We start from the raw sequence: 18,834 nt of genomic DNA on the forward strand, positions 1-18,834 counted from the left end.
CACTCCACCCTCTCTCTTCCCCGTCCTGTGACCCACTGTGTGGACCACACTGATGAGGTCTCTTGCTTCCAGCAGACAGCACCAGCAGACTGTTTGGAGAGAGGCAGAGCAGTAGGTCAGGGTACTTCTTCCCCACCCCAATCCCTGATGGGAAACTGGGGCCGCACCCCTGGAACAAACGTCTCACCTCCTCTCAGGTGCTGTCTCCACACAACTACTTGGAAAACCAGTCCCTCCCATCACCTCTTCAGGCCTAAAGGTGGACACCTAAAGGTCCTGCTACTACTAGCCCTGGGGTACCGAACCTTTACTCCTGATTTCCCTGCCCTAGACACAGCAGTCCCTTTACTGACCTTTTCTCAAACTTTCTTAATCTGAATGTGCCACCTACTTCTTGCTGGAATCCTAGATTACACAAGAGATACCACCACCTGTATCTCATAAGGTTACAGGTTAGAAATCACGTAGCTACTAGTGCCAGGCCCCGGGCTTTAATTACCATTATAACAAACCTATGTGCGGAAATCGTTTCTCCCAATTTACAAATGAGGAAGCCGAGGCTGAGAGAGATTAAGAAATTCGCCCAAGCGCACTCAAGGGTGGAAGAGCCAGAACTGGGGCCTTAGGCTCCAGACGCTATCACCGTCACCGTCAATACTTTCCCGACCACGCCATAGTTCATCAGCGTTGTCATTCCTACAGGCAAATAACTCTCTTTTAGAAATAAAATGTTATTTCTCGTGCTGGACAGCTGAACGGTGTAGCTAAAAGCGGGAGTTCTGGAGTCGTTTCAAAGTTCAAAGCCTGTCTCGCCATTTGCAGGAATTGTAATCTTGAGCAAGAGAATTCCCTCCACCAAGAGCCTCAGTTTCCTCCCATAAAACGGTAACTACACTACTTCCTTCAGCCGGTTCTTGCGAACCGGGTTCAATGGGATAACGGTTGCAAATCACCTGGCAAGCAGTAAGCGTTCGAAGGACGGGAGACGCGCTGATGAATTGCGCTTTGGCGGCCTTGGCGGCTTTATTACCGCCGAGGACAAGGGAGGCGGGCCGGGGCCTGGGAACCTGAGGGAAGGAGCCCGCCGCCCACCCCCGCGCTCACCTGCTCCTCCAGCCGCTCGATCTCCAGCTGGTTCTTCTCCTCTTCGTCGTACTCCCACTCGTACTCCCCCGGGGAGCTCTCGGCCGAGGAAGCCATGGCGTACTCCTCATCTCCATCGCTCTCACTTACGCCTTCCTCCTGCTGGTCCCACTCCGGCCCTACGGTCTTGTACGTCGCGGCGGCCACGGCCCGCGATAACACCTTCCTCCTCGTCCTAGCCTCCTTAGCTTCAGCCTCCTCCCCCTCGGCCTTGGGCCCGGCCTTGGGCTCAGCCTCCGCTTCCGAAGCCGATGCTGCGGCCGCCGTCGCCATCTTGCGCTTCCAGTGACTCCCGGGTCCTCACTCTGCCGCCGAAGACCCACTGAAGTAGAAGCTGCCCGCGGCGCGCGCCTGATCAAAACCGCGCTCTCCTGCCACCTAGAGAGAAACTGTGAGCCACGGATGACGGCGAAACCTCGAAATACACGAAACTCATGCTATTTTATATACTTTTAATAGTTCTTGTTGGAGGAAAAAGAACTCACTAACAGGGCATGTGTTTCGCCACAACTTCAGACAGAAGTTGGGTCCTTAGACAGGAAGTGGAAGCCATAGAGGAAGTCATGGAGTGAGCGTGATGATTGACATTAAGGGTTTGCCGCCATCTTGAGAAGGTCAAAATGATTCTTGGAGTTAATGCCTTACCGCCTATTCTGACCTGGCGCGTGGTTCAGTCCCCCCAGTAACTGAGCCTCAAATGCAGAGAAAAGTCTAAGTCCTCGGGGAAGGCTCGACTGCACCATTCATGAGAAAAACTCACTTCCCAAAGAGATTCCTCTCCTTTATGTAATGCCTGGTGCCTAGCAGTTAAATACACGTGCGTTTTGTGGTTTTATAGGATCATATTCTGCAAACCAATATTAATAAACTACATTAGTAAACATTTACTTAGAATCTCTTCATTGCCATGCCTTGTCATATAAATTGTGACAGTTTGCTTTTTTATATAGAAAGAAATAGAGTCAAACATACACACTTTTTAAAATCAGGGCAAAGTATTCGTTTAGCTAAGCTTTCCACTTTGACGTAGGAAAGCCTTGATGTGTCTATTTATTGCCTTTCTCCCTCATTAGCAAGCTTAATTATGTCAGAAGTTATATGTTTTTCTTTCCGTTGGATTCCCAAAGCACCCTGACAAAAAGTAGATACTCAACACATATTTGCTCAATGGATGAAAGAACTGTCCTTGAATTAGTACAAAAGGCAAGATCGAGGTTTAGAAAGACGCTGTCATTCACCTAGGATCACACAGCCAGTTAGGAGCAGAAACGGGATTCCAACTCAGGATTGTTCAAGTTTGAATCCCAATTGAGTCTAACTCTCCGGGCAACCTAGGACAAGCTACTACACCGCTCTGATCCTCAGCTTCCTAAGCTGCAAAACAGGGCTAAGAAAGGTGGACTGGTTGATCCTCTGCGCATTCCGGCGGTGGACTTTGTGAACGCAAACTTGGGTCCCGAACTCCAGCCCGAAGGCCCTCAGATCCAGAACCCATCACGGAGGACAAACCCTCCTGCGACTCCAGACCTTTGGGCTCCGCGTCCAACCCGGGCTCCGCGCCCCGCCCGCCCCGGAGGGGCGTGGTCAAGGCGGGACCAAAGCGCGTACACGTGTACGGAGCGGGAGGGCTCAGGCGCGAAGTCGCCTGGACGTTAGAGTGAGCGCGCTCCAAGCTAGGAACAGACTCGCGCACGCGCCTCGGTCTCGCACTCGGCCTGCGCAGGCGCAAGCCCGCAAGATGGCGGCGGCTGGAGCAGGACGTATGAGGCGGGCGACTTCGGCACTGCTACTCCGGGACCCGCGTCTGCCGGTCCGGGAGCTGTCAGCTCCGGCTCGGCTCTATCACAAGAAGGTAGGAGCGGGCGGGACCGGGCGGGGGCGGGAGTGCGAGGACAACCGACAGTGCGGGCATCCTAGCGGAGGCCCGGCCTAGGAAAGACTCTGCGGGGCCTGGGAACTGCGGGGCCCGAGAGGCCCCACTGCGACCCAGGGTACGGGCCGCCCCGGGCCCCAAAGGAGAGGCCGTCCCTCGCGCGAATCCGCCTGGACTAACTTTCCCTTCCTGTGCAGGGGCACTAACCGCGCCTGAAATAAAAATGACAGCTCCTGCTCATCTAATGGCCACTGCCCGTGGGCCCGGCCTCTGGCCGCGATCTCGTGCATCCAGCCTTTAAACCCCCAACAGCCCAGGAAGCAGGGTTCTGCAATGACTTGCCAGCCCGACACACAGCGGTGCGGGGTCCGGCTTCAGCCAAGGCTACCGCCCTGGCCAGGTGACCTTGGGCAAGTCAGTGCCCTGCGCTGAACCTGTTTCCCCACTTGTCAAATGGGGTCTTATCAGCCCCCCATACTCGAGACCATGCCTGCGGAGTCCTCGGCAGGGTGTCTGGCACAGGGAGGCCACTTAGGGTGATGTTACTGTTGCAGGAGCTCAGAGCCTCCGAGTGGAGATGGACATGTAACGAACAGTCATAACGTTTTAATTTTTGTTTTCTGTTCGGAGTGGTGGTGAGCTGTGAGTAGAGATAGGTGCAGTTTGCAGCCTTTAACTTCCGGGGGTGGAAAGTCCCTAAACATGAGACTCTCTCACTCGGGAACCGGTTGACTAAAGAATGCGGTGAATCAACCCGGGGCAGAAAGTCCAGATTGGACATTATCTTGTAGGTCCTTGGGCTTGGAGTCAAAATCCGTGGTTGGATAGCTGGGGTGGAGGTGGGGGAGGGGACTGGAAAGATCGGGATACTTACTGCTAACTAGTAAACAAGCCTCAAGGTTTTTAAAGCCTTCCGTGTGCCAGTTTGAATAGATGTTTATTCTGTTCTGGCTTCCGCGCGTTTCCCCACGGACTTCACTCCTCCCCGCCCCAGGGATGTGTGTTGTTGACACAAGCCTTTCTACCACCAGGGTGCGCTGCTGCACCAGAGAGATTTCAGGGCCCTGAAATACAGTAATGAGATATTTATTATTTATTTTCGCACACAAAGGGACGTATTCCATAGCCTTGTTCCTCCTGTAACAGTCTCCTTGAGGCTTCTGGGAAACCCTTCCATTTCTGGACCATACTTACTTTTAGGATTTTCGAATAGTAATCATTATCCTTTGAGAACAGATTTTCTTTGGAAATTACAAAAATGCTGTTTGAGCCCAACTCTGGTGACTTGGGTGGTTAAAGGTCAAGTAATTATTTGTGGTTCAAAACCCTGCGGAATTAAGACAGGATTTTGCTGATTTTTTGCCACTCTCTGGAATCTATGAATTCATTCCCAGGTGAAATTTGGTATTTAGTGATGGCCTGCCAGGTTCAGCTTGCTGACTTCAAGGACTTTGCCATCAAAGTCGGGGAGACCAACAGCAAAAAAGAGTGACTGTGATTTCTGTTCACCCTCTCGTTTCAGGTTGTTGATCATTATGAAAATCCCCGAAACGTGGGGTCCCTTGATAAGACATCTAAGAATGTCGGAACCGGACTGGTGGGAGCGCCAGCGTGTGGTGATGTCATGAAATTACAGGTACCCCTGGTTCCCATCTTTACTGGTGGTAACGGTGACCCCTTTGCTCGTACAGTGCTCCGTAGTTGACAGCATTTACGTGTACAGCATTGCATCTGGTCCCCATCTCAATTCCTGTGAGATGGGACAAGTCAGTGTTATAAATGACTCGAGCAGGGGCTGAATGCTAGTCACACTAGTAAACTACGCTGACCCTTTCTGACACAGTGAACTGATCTCACCTTTGTGCTCACTGTACCAGCCTAAATTCCAGTTTAGCTAAGTGAAATCTTTTGTGAATTTTACCAATCAAAGGAAAACCACAACTGTTCAGTTAGCAATCCCCAAAGAGACAGGAAACGCAATAAATCAAACCTCCCCCACGTTGGAGATGACATGCAGGTAGTGCCCGGCGCTCTGGGTGAACCATAGCTTTCTCCACATCTCCTTCGTCACCGTGGTGGGCAGCTCGCCAGACAGCTTCATGACTATCTTGGAAAACAGAAACAAGGCAGGAGTGAACTACTACATGCAGTCTGGCGCCAAAGGAAAAAGCATTATCCAGAGACCTTTACTGCAGACTCTCCCGGTGTTTAAAGACGCACATTGACCCAGCAGCTGGGAGGAGAACCTCATAGCCAAAAATCAGGCTAGGGTTGGGGGCGGCAGGAGGCATATTTTTTGGTTGATCTTTACTAGCTAGGCCTGTATAATTCTGTATAGTTCCTGCTTTTATCTTCTCATCACTGAGCTCTTTGGAATAGAGGAAACTCAGTAATTAGTGCCCAAACTTTTAAGTGCGGAAAGCAGGACCAAAGCTGCCAGGGAGGGAGCGCCCCGTGGGCCTCCATGAGCACCAGGTTCTATGGGGCACACCAGAACCTCTGCTAACTCCTGCCTCTTTTCTAGATTCAAGTGGATGAAAAGGGGAAGATCGTGGACGCCAGGTTTAAAACATTTGGCTGTGGTTCTGCGATTGCCTCCAGCTCGCTAGCCACCGAATGGGTAAAGGGGAAGACGGTAGGTTCCTGCAAACTAGAATTAAGTCACATTCTCCACAAACCTGGCTCTCAGTTAAGGGAAGGGTCTAGTGAGTGTAAACAAACAAACCAAAAACCTAAGTTTTTTTTTTCTAAATATGCTAAGAATTTTCTTTTTAATTTTGCTTACAGAAGTTTTTATTAAATTCTTCTCCACGTTGGGAATTACGGATAATTTTAAGTGTTTTTTAGTTTGGGGTTTTTTGTTGTTGATCATTTTTATTTGGGGGTTTTGGTGGTGTTTTGTTTTTAACTAAATCGAAAAAAGATCCTCACTTCCCCCTCTAACACAACAGAAGTGAAAACAAATCTTTGGCTTTCTCCAGGGTCACCGCTGTTATCATTTCTTAGAAGTCTAAGTCTGCTCTGGGGGCAGTTCCGTTGTGGTTTGTTTTGTTTGTTTCCTCCCATTGTGCTTCAGGAGGGAGTGCAGGTGGCTTACAAGGATTCATGAAATAACAAACTAGCCTTTCTAAAATCCTGTCGCCATTAAAACCTCTCAGAAAAACCAAACTGCAGGTGCTCACCTTTGCAGCCCCAAGGGCCCAGGTTCTGGGAGCTGAGTCACAGAGGTGTGTGCCAGGCCACGTGCCGCCGGCTCCCCGTGGCTCAGGGCCTCCTGGCCGGCAAGTTCCTCAGGGCCGGGGAAGCAGAGACCCAACCTGTTATGGCTGGAGGTGGCTGTGAAGTGATTTGTCCAGAACTATCCTCAGGGAAAGAGGAAGTGAGGAGACAGGGCACCTGTGCTTCCAGGGCCTGGTCCCGTGAATGTGATCAGAAAGTGGGGACAGGGCCTTTCTCAGACCCTGAGAGACTCCCATCTGAGTTTCCAGCAACAGAAGTTGAAGCATAATTCAGTGGAGTTAGTGGACTTGGGAGATTGGGGGGCAGGGGGGGAAATCGCTTTCCTTAAGGCAGCGGGGCTCCGTTCCATGTAGGCCTGCCTCCTGTTATGCCCCTGGGCTCTCGACAAACCCCAGGCATCCTTTTTAGTCTGCCTAGAGGAGAAAGGTTCTCCTTGGGGCAGGGGATGAGCCCCAAGAGCTCTCCTTCCAGAAGCTGTCTGTGCCATTGGCCTGGGTGCTGCCAGCCTGGGTGCCACCCCTCCCGCCTCCCTGACGCCATCTAGCACTTAGGGTTGACGGGATTTATTCTGAACATTTAGTATAAGGACACCAGAGAAGCTGAGAGTCACAAAACCAGCGTAGAACATCACTGTCTTTTAAAAAAGGCTCAAGTTGCTGGCCTCAAGCAGATCCCTCAGAGACTCCTCCCAGGGTCCACTCCTGGCTCGTGGCAGCATCTCTGCGGGCCTGGCTCACCCCAGCTGAGCAATGCAGGTGCGTATACTTCGTACTTGAGGAGCCCAGCTGCAGCCTGGACGTGGAAGTGGGAGTCCTCTGTCTGGGGTTATTAAATGGAAAGCGTCCCCCACCACCACCCTGTCGTGGGGGCCTCTTTGGCCCTTTTTATTTTCTGTTCCACCAGACAGAGCATCACTAAAACTTCCCGTCTGTCCCATCTGCCTCTCAGGTGGAGGAAGCCTTGACCATCAAAAACACGGACATTGCCAAGGAGCTGTGCCTCCCGCCTGTGAAACTGCACTGCTCCAGTAAGTGTCCCCTCCAGGATGCCGATGGGCTCGGACAGTTAGGGCAGTTTTGTAATGGCATCCACTTGATTTGTGACAGGGGAACGGCGAGTCCTTTCGGGTCGAGGAGTCCACCTTTACAGCCTCCGAGGGTTACAGCTCATGGAGTCCGTTCTCACAGTCTCCAGAGGGTTAGAGCCCAGGGTCTCACTGCAGCCTCCAGGGGAGTCCTGCGGGGGTGGTGTGGCCTCACTTCTAACCCTCAGGAACGTCCTCCAGTCCCCAGAGGTGTCATTACCTCTCCCCACACAGAGGAGGAAACGAGGGCTCAGGGTAAAGCCCCCCAGTCGCACAGCTCCTCAGTGGGAGGGCCAGAGTCTAAACCCCAGTCTTTGATTCCAGAATCTGTGCTGTTCACCCGGCTGTGGTGAAGTTGGGACCAGTAAAGGAGAAAATGCCGCTTTCTCCGTAATCCTGTTTGTTGTGCATTTCCTCACTTCCTTTCCAGATGCCGTCACTGTCGGGGTCTGCATCTGTGCTTATGCAATGACTAAGCCCAGTTGTGCAGTCTCCCCCTCTGCACTCTCCCTAAGAGAAAGCCCAGATGCCTAAAGGCTTATACTTGGCTTTCCATTTCAGTCTAAAGCTTTTCAACTCTCAGCCTTCTAGGGGAAGGAGGTTATGGGAAACAGTAGCCTAAACTTATTGATGGAGATTTACTGACCAAATTAGTTAAAAATCAGCAGAGGGCCAGGCCTCCTGCCAGGGTAGGACTCACAAGAGAAGAAGTGAGTGCCGCGGCAGGGATGGAGGTCTGCTGAGACCCGAGTTCTTTCCACTTGCGCTGGAATTTCAAATACCTGTGAATAAAGGCCATAGCTTGTAAACATTTTCACATGGTTTCAGAGGAACCCCCCGCCTTTTCATTAGGCCTTCTTGGGTACTGAAACCTTTAGCCAACGCTCTCTGCTGTCATTCCAGCTCTCTCAATGTTTATTTTCCCCAAAGCCTCCCTTTTAATATCGACTCCAAAATAAAAGTTTCCCCACTTGGGATCACTAGAGAGTGCCGGCAAATGCCATCCCAGGCACAAACTGCCACGACCTAAGTAATGCCATCCAGCACCACCAGCGTCCACCGCATGTATCCTGACTTCCCTGAGAGCAGCTGAGAGCACTTCATGTATAAAGCCCTCACCCTATCCCAGCCAGGAAACATGATCGCCCAGGAGGCTAAGGAGCTATCCTAGAACCTCGGGTATTTGCCGCACAGTCTGTCCCCAGAGCCGCCCCGCAGGAGGGATCCGGCTCAGGAAACAGCCATCGGCCTGCAGGCCTGCTCCTCGCCCAGCACCCTGGTGAGGTGACTCTGTTAAGCCTGTCCCAGCACCACTACCTCAGCTCTTAAAGATTCTCTTCCTAAGACTGTTCCTGCAGATTCTAGAAACTTAGGCTCTCTTTCGTTCTCTTACTTCCAGTGCTGGCCGAAGATGCCATCAAGGCCGCCCTGGCTGATTTCAAACTGAAACAAGAACCCAAGAAAGGAGAGGCGGAAAAGAAATGAGCTCCCGGCGAAGCTTCTCGCAGGTCACGTGGGCTGCTTACCACCACCACCACCCCCCCACCCCAACGCCGTGCAGTCACATAGGTGTTCAGAAGCCCTCACACTACAATAAAAGCACTATGAGATCCGCACAGCATTTGCTGTTCACGTTGTGGCTCTAATGCAAGCAAAATACACAGTCTCGTTGTTCTGAATCCTGTGGTTTCCTGCAGCTCACTTTCATCGCCTTAATCTAGTGTATGTCTATTTCGAATTATGCATATGGCCCCCAAACTGAAATCAGTAGGTTTGGGTAGTCGTGAAGTGCACAAATACCTAATTTTACCTGAATCTATTTTGGGGAAGATTACCAGTAGAATGCCTTGGTAAGATTATTTGGTAGGACCAAATATTGTACATAAAACAGATTTGCATATATATAATAAATAAAGGAATATAAAGCAGTGTTTGCCTCTGGTAAGCCTTGTCTCTTGGGTCCCTCACTCACCTCACAGGGCTGCCCTCAGCCCCTGGGGGTTTGTTCACAGATGCTGGACAGTGATGACTCGTGCACCTTTCCCAGCAAACTGGGCAGTAAAGAACACGCATGGAGATTTTAACAAAGCCAGATGTCGATAATGTTTTCTGAAACAAGGCGGAAGATGAAAGGAGATGGCCATCACTTTTCATTCTTTACAATATAACAGGCTGACAACTCAAAGTCAGTCCAGAAGATTCTGTCTGTAATTTCACTAGTTTGTGAAATCCTGAAATCTGAGCAACAATGGCTTGGACGCTACCCTAAAGCTGTGGACCAAATCCACAGAGGCCTGAGGGATGAGATTTAGATGCCGACTCCTAGGCCCGGGGTTCTGCTGTAGGTCTCGTCAAGTAGTTCCAATACCCGACTCTTGAGAACCTCCTGGGTGGTTCTGTGTGGAGGCGGGTAAGCCAAGCCCCTGGGAAGAACCTTCTTTTGTCCACACCTGCACAGCTGTGACAAATAGTTCACTGGGAACCGTCTACGTGTACAGTGACCTCAGGTTTAAAAACATACGTCCCTGGCTCAGGGACAAGTAACAGCTGTTCTAACCACTGTTCCTCCTACCCATCTGGCCCCAGGGTGGACAGGCAGGGGGTGCCATGCTGAGGCACCCACAGTCACGCACCAGCTAAAAGCCCCACTAAAGGCCCAATTTTCTAGTGAAACATGATCTCAGAATGCCAGCTAAGACTCAAATCTCCAACTTCAAAAGTAAGATGCTTTTGTTTTTCCTGATGTTCAGGCGTAGGCTGGCTGCCTCTTCTCTTAAATATACCTTCTTTGTTTAAAAAAAAAGCAAAAAAAAAAACAACTCTGGGTTCTGGGGAAGGACACTGAACTTCAAAGGCCCTTCCCCCACCCCACCCCCCAGCCTGCGGGGAAGCCCACAGAGCAGGGCCTTCATCAGAATCTCAAATTAGAGCTGCTGGGTGGAGCCATGTCACATTGTCCCATGTGGCGTGTTCTACTGTTTAATTCACAGTCCCTCTAAGGCTGCGCTTCTCTCTTTATTATATGTGGCCGCCCTGCAATTCCCCACCGCTGTTCTTTGTGACTTCTTTAAATGAGACATTTTTGTCCCGGTTACATCCTCTGAGAGCTGAGGCTAAATTCTACACATCAGAAGCTGCTTGTAAACAGCCACGGCAATATTACCAGAATAGCCCAAACCTCAAAATATGTGGACGTGCAGCTAAAAGAAATGAATATTTTCTTTGAAGTTCCATTAAGAACACAGCTAGTTTCAACCACGCGAGGGCACCGTGTCCCCTTCCTTGGGTGAGCTCAGGTCCAGAGATCTTGGCATCCTGTGGACCTCAGCACCTCCACATAAACGCTTCCAAGGGGGACCCCGCCGTGTAACTTACAGCAGGCTCACACACCCGTACTCTGAGCCAGACTCTTACATTTGTAATCCCGTCCATTCTCAGGGTGGCCCCCTGGGGTGGGCGTTATTTCAAACAAGGAAACTGGCTCAGGAGGTCAGCAACTCCCAAGCCACGAGGTTGGGCTTGGGCTGGGTGACCCCAAAGGCCATGCTTCTGCCTCATTTCCTTCTGGCAGAACTCAACACCGTCCGAGGCTCACCTGTGCCTTGAGCATTGGCAGGAAGGTGAATGCCCACGCAGGGTGAGCCCTGATCCATTCATTTGGCCAACTCACCTCCACGCGCCACGGCCCTGGCTGCGCCTCAGTCATCCAGGAGCCCAGTTTAACTCCAACGCCTGATTAAATCTGATGCTGTGTGGGTGGGGCTTGGGCACTGGCATTTTTTCAAAGCTCACCAGGAGTTTCCAGGGTGCAGCCTTGAGTGAGAACCACTGTGAAGTACTCTGCAAAGCAGTTTGCTGAAATGATTTCCGTGGGGACTCAAGGTCCTGGGAGAGGGTGTCACTTCCCATCTCCAACCTCCCTCTCTGCCCCTCCCATCCCACACATCTGCCTTAGTCTGGGCCTCCATCGTCTCTCTCCTAGCCTCCGCATTGGCCTCCCTGCCTCCAGCCTCACTGCTGGGATCCATTCCCCACTCTGACCCTGTCCCTCCTCTTTTTGAAACCTGTCCATGGCTGCCCGCTGTCCTTCCGACAAATTCCAAACCTCCTACCACATCGATCACTTAGCTCCAGCCACACTGAACCTTCCCTTCAGGCCCTATGCTGCACCCCCCGCCCGAATGCCCTCGCCAGGCATCTTCCCTTAACCTCCACTCAGCCTAGGAGCCTCATCTCAGATCCCACCTCCCCTGGGAAGTCTCCCCTGATTCTCCCAGGCTGAGCTAGGTGCCCTCTCTGTTCCTACAGTCTCTTGTCCTTCCCTGAGCCCGTAAATATCATGGATGGGTTTTGTACTTTGCTCTTTTCTTATCTTTCTATATCATTACTCAGAGACTCTTTTTTTTAAATAATTTTTTTTCAATTTTAAACAGATAATATACTATTTTCAAAAATTCAAACAGCCTGGAAGGGAACAGGATGATATATAAGTTTCCTTGCCACCCCTACTAATTCCCCAATCTCCCTCCTCAGAGGCAATCTCTGGTACTTGTTTCTTAGGTGTCCTTCTGGAAATTTTCTAGGCATATCCAACCATACAAGTGTTTAAATAGACCCTGTTTTTTACACTAATGGTAGCATACTACATATACTTCTATATCTTTCTGTTTTCCTCTTAGCTGTATTTATCCATATCAGTTCCTGTAGACCTGCCTCATTCTTATTAATAGCTACCCAGCATTCCATGTATGATGGTTCATAATTTAGTCTTCTACTGATGACAGCAATTCAATTATGGGACCCAGCTTCTGGTACAGCTCTTGACTTACTAGGGGCTCCATGAATGCTTACTGAGTGGATGGATGATGGATGGATGCATGGATGGGTGGAGGGTATGTGAGTGGATGGATGGGTGGGTAGATGGATGGGTGAGTGGGTGGGAGGATGGCTGGATGGAGAAACAGAGGCTCAGAGAGGTGAAACGGCTTGCCTCAGATGACACAGCAAGGAAGTGGTAGGTTAGAGCTCCAGCTGAGGTCCTCTGCCCACCTCCCACCCCCACCATGGCTATGACCACATCTCTAATGTAACCTTTCCTAGATGTTATTCCTGGATTCTGGCCACTTGGGACCACATCAAAATGCACTTTCACAGCTTCCCATTAAGAACTGTCCTGTCAAAACTAGCTGTCTCTATCATGGCATCTTCTTAAAAGGCCAAGCAAATGAGGGGTGACTTTTGATGACTAAGGCCCCTTGAACTTGAGACAAGAGAGGAGACTCTGTGTCCATCCTCGTAATGGGACAGAAGACTTTCGGGTCCCACTGAGTCTTGGTAGAGTTAGGGGGACCCTGCAGATGAGCCCCAGCCCCAACCGGAAGATGGATGTGGAGCACATCTCTCATTGGTGGCTTTGGGGCCTGTCCACTTGTTTCCTCCATCCCTCAAGATGGTATCAGCCAACCTCCCCAGAGAAGACCGTCTCTGCCCAGCAGCAGGGTACAGCAGAGTGAGGTGGGCGCGCTGGTGTCAGAGCCGGTGGGTTCAAACGCCGCCTACCCCTTGTGACCTTGAACAAGAGACTTCAACCACCCCAAATCTCCGTGTATTCACCTGCAAAATGGGACGATAATAGTACCTACCTGGTCTGGTTGACATGACCATTAGATGAGATGAAGCATGTAAAGCATGTGGCATATAAAAAAGAGTGCAGGGCTTCCCTGGTGGCACAGTGGTTGAGAGTCCGCCTGCCGATGCAGGGGACACGGGTTCGAGCCCCGGTCCGGGAAGATCCCACATGCCGCAGAGCAACTAAGCCCGTGTGCCACAACTACTGAGCCTGCGCTCTAGAGCCCGCGAGCCACAACTACTGAGCCCATGTGCCGCAACTACTGAAGCCCAGGCGCCTAGAGCCTGTGCTCCGCAGCAAGAGAAGCCACTACAATGAGAAGCCCGCGCACCGCAACAAAGACCCAACGCAGCCACAAACAAAATAAATAAACAAATTTAAAAAAAAGAAGAGTTCATAGACGTTACTGTGATTGTCATGATTACGCATGACTCTTCAGCCCCAGCTACATACCAGACACAGTTGCTGCGTGTTTTATATAGATTAGCTCATTTATTTTGCACAAAAGTCCTAAAATTCTATGATTATCCCATTTTACAGATGAAGAAACTAAAAGGTAGAGGGATGTGTCCAAGATCACAGAGCCAGGAAGTGGCTGCAGCAGGATTCCAGCCCAAGCTCTCAGCTTGCGACTGGTCCCTTCTCTCTACTGCTGTTACCATTATTATTATTAGCATCGGTCTTATTATTCCTCATAGCAACTGTTACTATTACTACTACTGTCACTACTACTGCTACTGTTACTGGTTTTAAAATACTATAGGGAACTCCCTGGCGCTTCGGTGGTTAGGACTCGGTACTTTCACTGCCGGGGCCCAGGTTCAATCCCTGGTCCGGAACTGAGGTTCCGCAAGTCACACAGCATGACAAAATAAAGTTAAATTAAAAATTAGGGCTTCCCTGGTGGCGCAGTGGTTGAGAGTCCGCCTGCCGATGCAGGGGACACGGGTTCGTGCCCCGGTCTGGGAGGATCCCACATGCCGCGGAGCGGCTGGGCCCGTGAGCCATGGCCGCTGAGCCTGCGCGTCCGGAGCCTGTCCTCCGCAGCGGGAGGGGCCACAGCAGTGAGAGGCCCGCGTAACGCATAAAAAAAAAAAAAAAAAAAAAATTAAATGGAATTAACACAATACAATAAAATAAATGTAAAGTAAAATACTATGACTTCCAGGCTTCCAATCTATGATGTCTTTGCCTTGAGACGCACCCTCCCAGCAAGGCCTCCAAAAGTACAGAAAGTCGTCGTCTGGCTGTCCCTGTGCAGGGGACACACAGAAGTGACTTCTGTCCCACGTGGCTTGATGGGCAAGCTCACTCCACAGTGCTTGGTCAGACACAGGGCACAGCCTCAAATACCACCAGCACCCTCCCCGCCCAGCTATCTTTGGAAATGTCGTGTTAGACACTCCAGCCCCTGGCCTCACTTCAGAGAAGCCCAGATCCCGGAATAACTCCAGAAGGCCCAGACCCCCCAGGTGAGGACAACCCTTAATGCCCCAGAGCTGCTGGTGCAAAAGAGGTTCCAGGGGCCTCCATCTTGCCCCCCGGGGCCTCAGGCTGATGGATCAGAGGGAGCCCCAGTGGGGAAATCAGGCTGGACCCCCCCAAACACCTCCCATCACACACGGCCCCTTTGAACCGAACCACGGGATATGAAGGTACAACCTTGGATGGGGACCTAGGGACATGGGTTCTAATCCCAGCTCTGCCATGAGCTCTCTATGGGACTGTAGGCAGGTACATAACCTCTTTGAGCCTTGATTTCCCTTCCTGAAAAATCAGCAGGATACTAGCTCCTTAGTCAGAGGTCTGTTGTAAGGATTAAAAGAATGATCCCATGTAAAGTAAAAAAAAAGCACAGTGCCAGGCATGTAATAAGCACTCAATAAATGCTAGCTATCATCCCATCATCATCGTCCCTGTCATCACCACCATCACCCCCATCATCAACACCACCCCCATCATCCTCACCATAACCAGCCTCAATACTGTCACAGTCGTCACTGTCATCATCGTCACCACCACCATCGCCATCGCAATTGGCAACATCGTCATCACCAACATCAGCGGCAGCAACACTGTCACCATCGTGGTCACTGCCACCATCATTGTCACCAACGTCACTGCTATGGACTACATTGCACCCCCCTCCCCCAAATTCATATATTGAAGCTCAAACCTCACTGTGACTATATTTGGAGGTAGGGTCTTTAGGAGGTAATTAAGGTTAAATGAGGTCATAAGGGTGAGACCTTAAAAGCAGAGGTCTCTCCACACACGCTCAGAGGCCATGTGAGGACAAAGCGGCCATCTACTGGCCAGGAAGAGAGCTCTCACCAGAAACTGAGCCCTGTCAGAACCTCGACCTTGGACTTTCCAGCCTCTAGAACTGTGAGAAAAGAAATTCCTACTGTTTAAGCCGCGCCATCTGTGGTATCTTGTTATGGCAGCCCGAGCGGGCTGATTCATCCACCATCACCATCATCAGCACCATCGTCGTCAGTATCAACATTATCACCAACGTCACCAACACCATCGTCATCACGGTCGTGATCATCAGTATCAACTTTATAAACACCATCATCACCTTCACTGTTACAGGTCAGATGCCCCAGAAAGTTGACTCTTAGATGGAGTTAACGTGCAGGGTGTTTATCCAGGAGTGTTCCTGGGATCAACACCTGTGGAAGCCTGGTTTGGAAAGCAGGAGTGGGCAGAGGGAGAAGGTGGGCAGCAGGGCAGCCCCACCAAAAGTCTCCGCTGACCCTGTGGGGAGCTCTAAATCTGATGGCCCCTCGGAGTTGTCCAGGCCCCTACCACTTACTATCTCTGAATTTTATCACAATATTGGGTTTGAGACTTCATCTTCTCCCTCTTTCTTCCAAAGGAGATTTGCATCTTACAGGAAGACGAGCGAAAAGCCAGGCTTAGTGTAAATCATTAATGGTGGAATCCCAGGCATCTGCTGGGCTTACCATCTGGCGGCAAAGGAGCTTTGGGGGAGTTTCTCACACTGTCTCATTTGCCCTTCAGCCCTGGATTCTCACTCACTTTCCCACCACAGCAGGCCCCTGGGGACCACCTCCCTTCAAGTGGGTGCTCGTCCCTTCCAACCCCGAAGGCTCGGGCCAGCGTGGCCCTGATTCCTGGCAAGTCTTCTGGGGCGGCCGCCGGGATCTGAGTCTCCTCTCGACCTTTCCCACTCTTTTTCCTAAGAAGCTGAACCAAAGGACAAGCTGCTCGTGCAGGCCAGTCCTTTTCTGGCTGAGCAGAGGGCCTCAAGGGACAGAGCCTGGGTCCGCGAGGCCTGCACAGAGCGGCTATGGGCAAGTGTGGGCCTCTCCCATTTGTCCCCCTCCGACGGTCAGCCTGGGAGGGGCCGTTGCAGGGTGAAATGAGACCATACAGGCGAAGTGCCCAGGACAGCCGGGCACACAGTAGGTGCTTATTAAATGCTCATTAATCCACAGGACAGGCCCTTAGCAGGCACCACAGGGCAGGAGAAGGAATCACGAGGGGGATCTCGCCCCCTGATTAATGTCAGGCAACAGCTTCCCATCAAGCCTCTCTCCGGCCTCCAAGGCCCTGCCTGTCCCCGCTTTTGCCTCCCTCAGCCCACTGGCCTCCCTGCTGTCCCTCAAACTCACCAAACTCATTCCCACCGCAGGGCCTTTGCACTGGCTGGTCCCTCTGCCTGCAGCCCTCTTCCCAGAGCTTCTCAGGGCTGCCGCCTGCATCCAGGTCTCACTTCAAATGCCACCTCCCCAGACAGGCCTCCCCCATCCACCCTGGCATGACACCGTTCATAGCCATCCCAGAGCGTATCGCTCTGGATTTCTCTTCCTCAGGGAAAGCATGCCTGAGGATTCATGAAATCTCGGATGCCTAGAACGGTAACCGCATACAATACAGGAGTTGGTGCCAAAGCCTTATTCTGGCCACAGTCCCTGGAAAAAGCTAGGAGGCAAGACGCCCGTTCCTTACTCGCTGGGCAAACCTTTCTCCCTCTCTGTATCTGCGGTTCCTCTGTCTGCAAAACCAGGGGGCTGAACCCAATGCCTCCATACTCCCTTCCAGCTCAAACAAAAAGATTCCACATCCTTGGATAACTTCTCATTTTAGCCCATAACCAGCTCAAGCCAGAACATGATTCATCTCTGCCGCTTTTGCCTAGCAACCCAGCCCTTCTCCCCACACCCCGGACCAACCCCGCCCCCACCAAGACAAATTCCTGCCTCACCACACGCCGCCCCGCGCCCACCCCTCCTCCGGCACCCCAGAGAGGAATGCGGGGCTGCAAGATCCTCCCCTGTCTGTCTGCCACCAGCATTTTAATGCACCCTCAGAATGTCTCGAGCTATGTCTGGAACCAGATGGGGAGGGGGGCTGGTCCCCCCTGGGATTAGCACAGGAAACGGCAGCAGAAGTCAGGCAGGCGGAAAGCGCTGACCCAGCACGGGGAGATCATTTCTATTCTGATGCCTCACCCTCCTCTACCGTCAGGCTCCTTGGGCCTGGAAAAGTGTCTGTGTTTAGGGAGAGAGAAAGAAGGGACAGGGAAAGTGGACGAGAGAGAGCGAGGTTCCAGGCTTGAGGCAAAATCAGTTCACCCAGATTGTCCCAGGGATGTCTCCATCCAGTGCCCCACGGTGAGAGAAAAGAACTGTCTCATCTTTGTAGAGACTGGAAAGCATCTGATAAACTTCAATACCCATCTGCAACTCAAAAATCCTGGCAATCTAAGAATAGAAAGGAATTTCCTTAACTTGAAAAGAGGACATTTACCAGAAAACTACAGCAAACATCATGCTCATGGGAAAACTTTGGAAGCACTCCCATGAAGATAGGGACAAGGCAAGGATGTTCACCTCCACCATCACCTCCACCATCACCTCCACCATCACCTCCGCCACCTCCACCATCACCTCCGCCACCTCCACAATCACCTCCATCAGCACCTCCGCCACCTCCACCATCACCTCCACCATCACCTCCACCATCACCTCCGCCACCTCCACCATCACCTCCACCATCACCTCCACCACCTCCACCATCACCTCCACCATCACCTCCGCCACCTCCACCATCACCTCCATCAGCACCTCCGCCACCTCCGCCACCGCCATCTCCACCCACGCCCACCAACATCATGATCACCTTATCACCATCACCTCCACCACCCCATCCCCACCGCCATCATCTCCACATCTATCACCAGCATCACACAAAAAACAAGTGAAGGGCATAGACTGGAAGTGAGGAAACTGTCACTCACGGCTGGATCATCTACCTAGAGATCGTTCTCGAATGAACACTGACAGAGTCAGGTGATCTGTGCTGGAGACCAGACTCCGCCGTTACCTTTCTGGGTGGCTTTGGGTCTGTTTCCCCATTTGTAGCTGGAGTGGTAGGACTATACCAATTGTTTGCAAACTCTGCTCCCCTGAGCCCTAGGGGCCCCTGCAGAGGCAGAAAAGGGGGCAAACAGGTGCCCTCTGGGTATCCCAACCCCCCCTTCCAGGATGCAGCTCTGCTTTCATTTAACTTAGGATTCCTAGGAAGAGTTTGTTCAAACACAGGATTCTGCAGCTCAAAAAGCTGAAAATCAGTGGGTACCCCACCAATACACGTGGAAACTAAGGATAGAAACAGGTAATTCATAGGAGAGGAACTCCGTGAGGTTAAAAGCTCCTCTCTTACCTGTAATCAGAGAAGCGTAACAAAAACAACAATGGAATACCACTTCTCATCTCTTTGACTGGAAACTCACAGTGTCGTCAAGGGTATGGGGAAACGGAACCACCCTTAGACCAAGATAGGAATGGAAATTGGTGATGCATTTTGGAAAAGTCATTTGGCAGCAACTCT

At 51.4% G+C, this 18,834-nt stretch overlaps 2 protein-coding genes across 7 annotated transcripts in view; one reads left to right on the forward strand and one right to left on the reverse strand.

Annotated features, from left to right (window-relative positions):
* The window catches only part of SART3 (spliceosome associated factor 3, U4/U6 recycling protein), a 65,816-nt gene that overhangs the window by 32,455 nt on the left and 14,527 nt on the right, over positions 1–18,834 (reverse strand). For 2 of the 6 annotated variants that reach the window (XM_032603420.1, XM_032603419.1), the window contains exons 1-2: positions 3,891–4,541; positions 1,105–1,521 (exon numbers count right to left, since the gene is read on the reverse strand). In XM_032603420.1, the coding sequence (XP_032459311.1) occupies positions 1,105–1,416 (312 nt within the window). In that variant the 5' untranslated portion in view covers positions 1,417–1,521; positions 3,891–4,541. Of the gene's footprint in view, positions 1–1,104; positions 2,590–3,890; positions 4,542–5,006; positions 5,124–6,198; positions 8,123–9,312; positions 9,450–16,613; positions 16,897–18,834 lie in introns of those variants that run through there. The other 4 variants (XM_032603416.1, XM_032603421.1, XM_032603418.1 and 1 more) reach the window with 4 other exon arrangements.
* ISCU (iron-sulfur cluster assembly enzyme) lies at positions 2,737–9,270 on the forward strand. Its single transcript, XM_032603439.1, has 5 exons — positions 2,737–2,995; positions 4,539–4,652; positions 5,541–5,651; positions 7,205–7,283; positions 8,740–9,270. The coding sequence occupies exons 1-5, from the start codon at positions 2,882–2,884 to the stop codon at positions 8,823–8,825; spliced, it is 504 nt and encodes a 167-aa protein (XP_032459330.1). The 5' UTR covers positions 2,737–2,881; the 3' UTR covers positions 8,826–9,270.

Source organism: Phocoena sinus, chromosome 14, assembly GCF_008692025.1.
Source record: "Phocoena sinus isolate mPhoSin1 chromosome 14, mPhoSin1.pri, whole genome shotgun sequence".
Taxonomy (NCBI): domain Eukaryota; kingdom Metazoa; phylum Chordata; class Mammalia; order Artiodactyla; family Phocoenidae; genus Phocoena; species Phocoena sinus.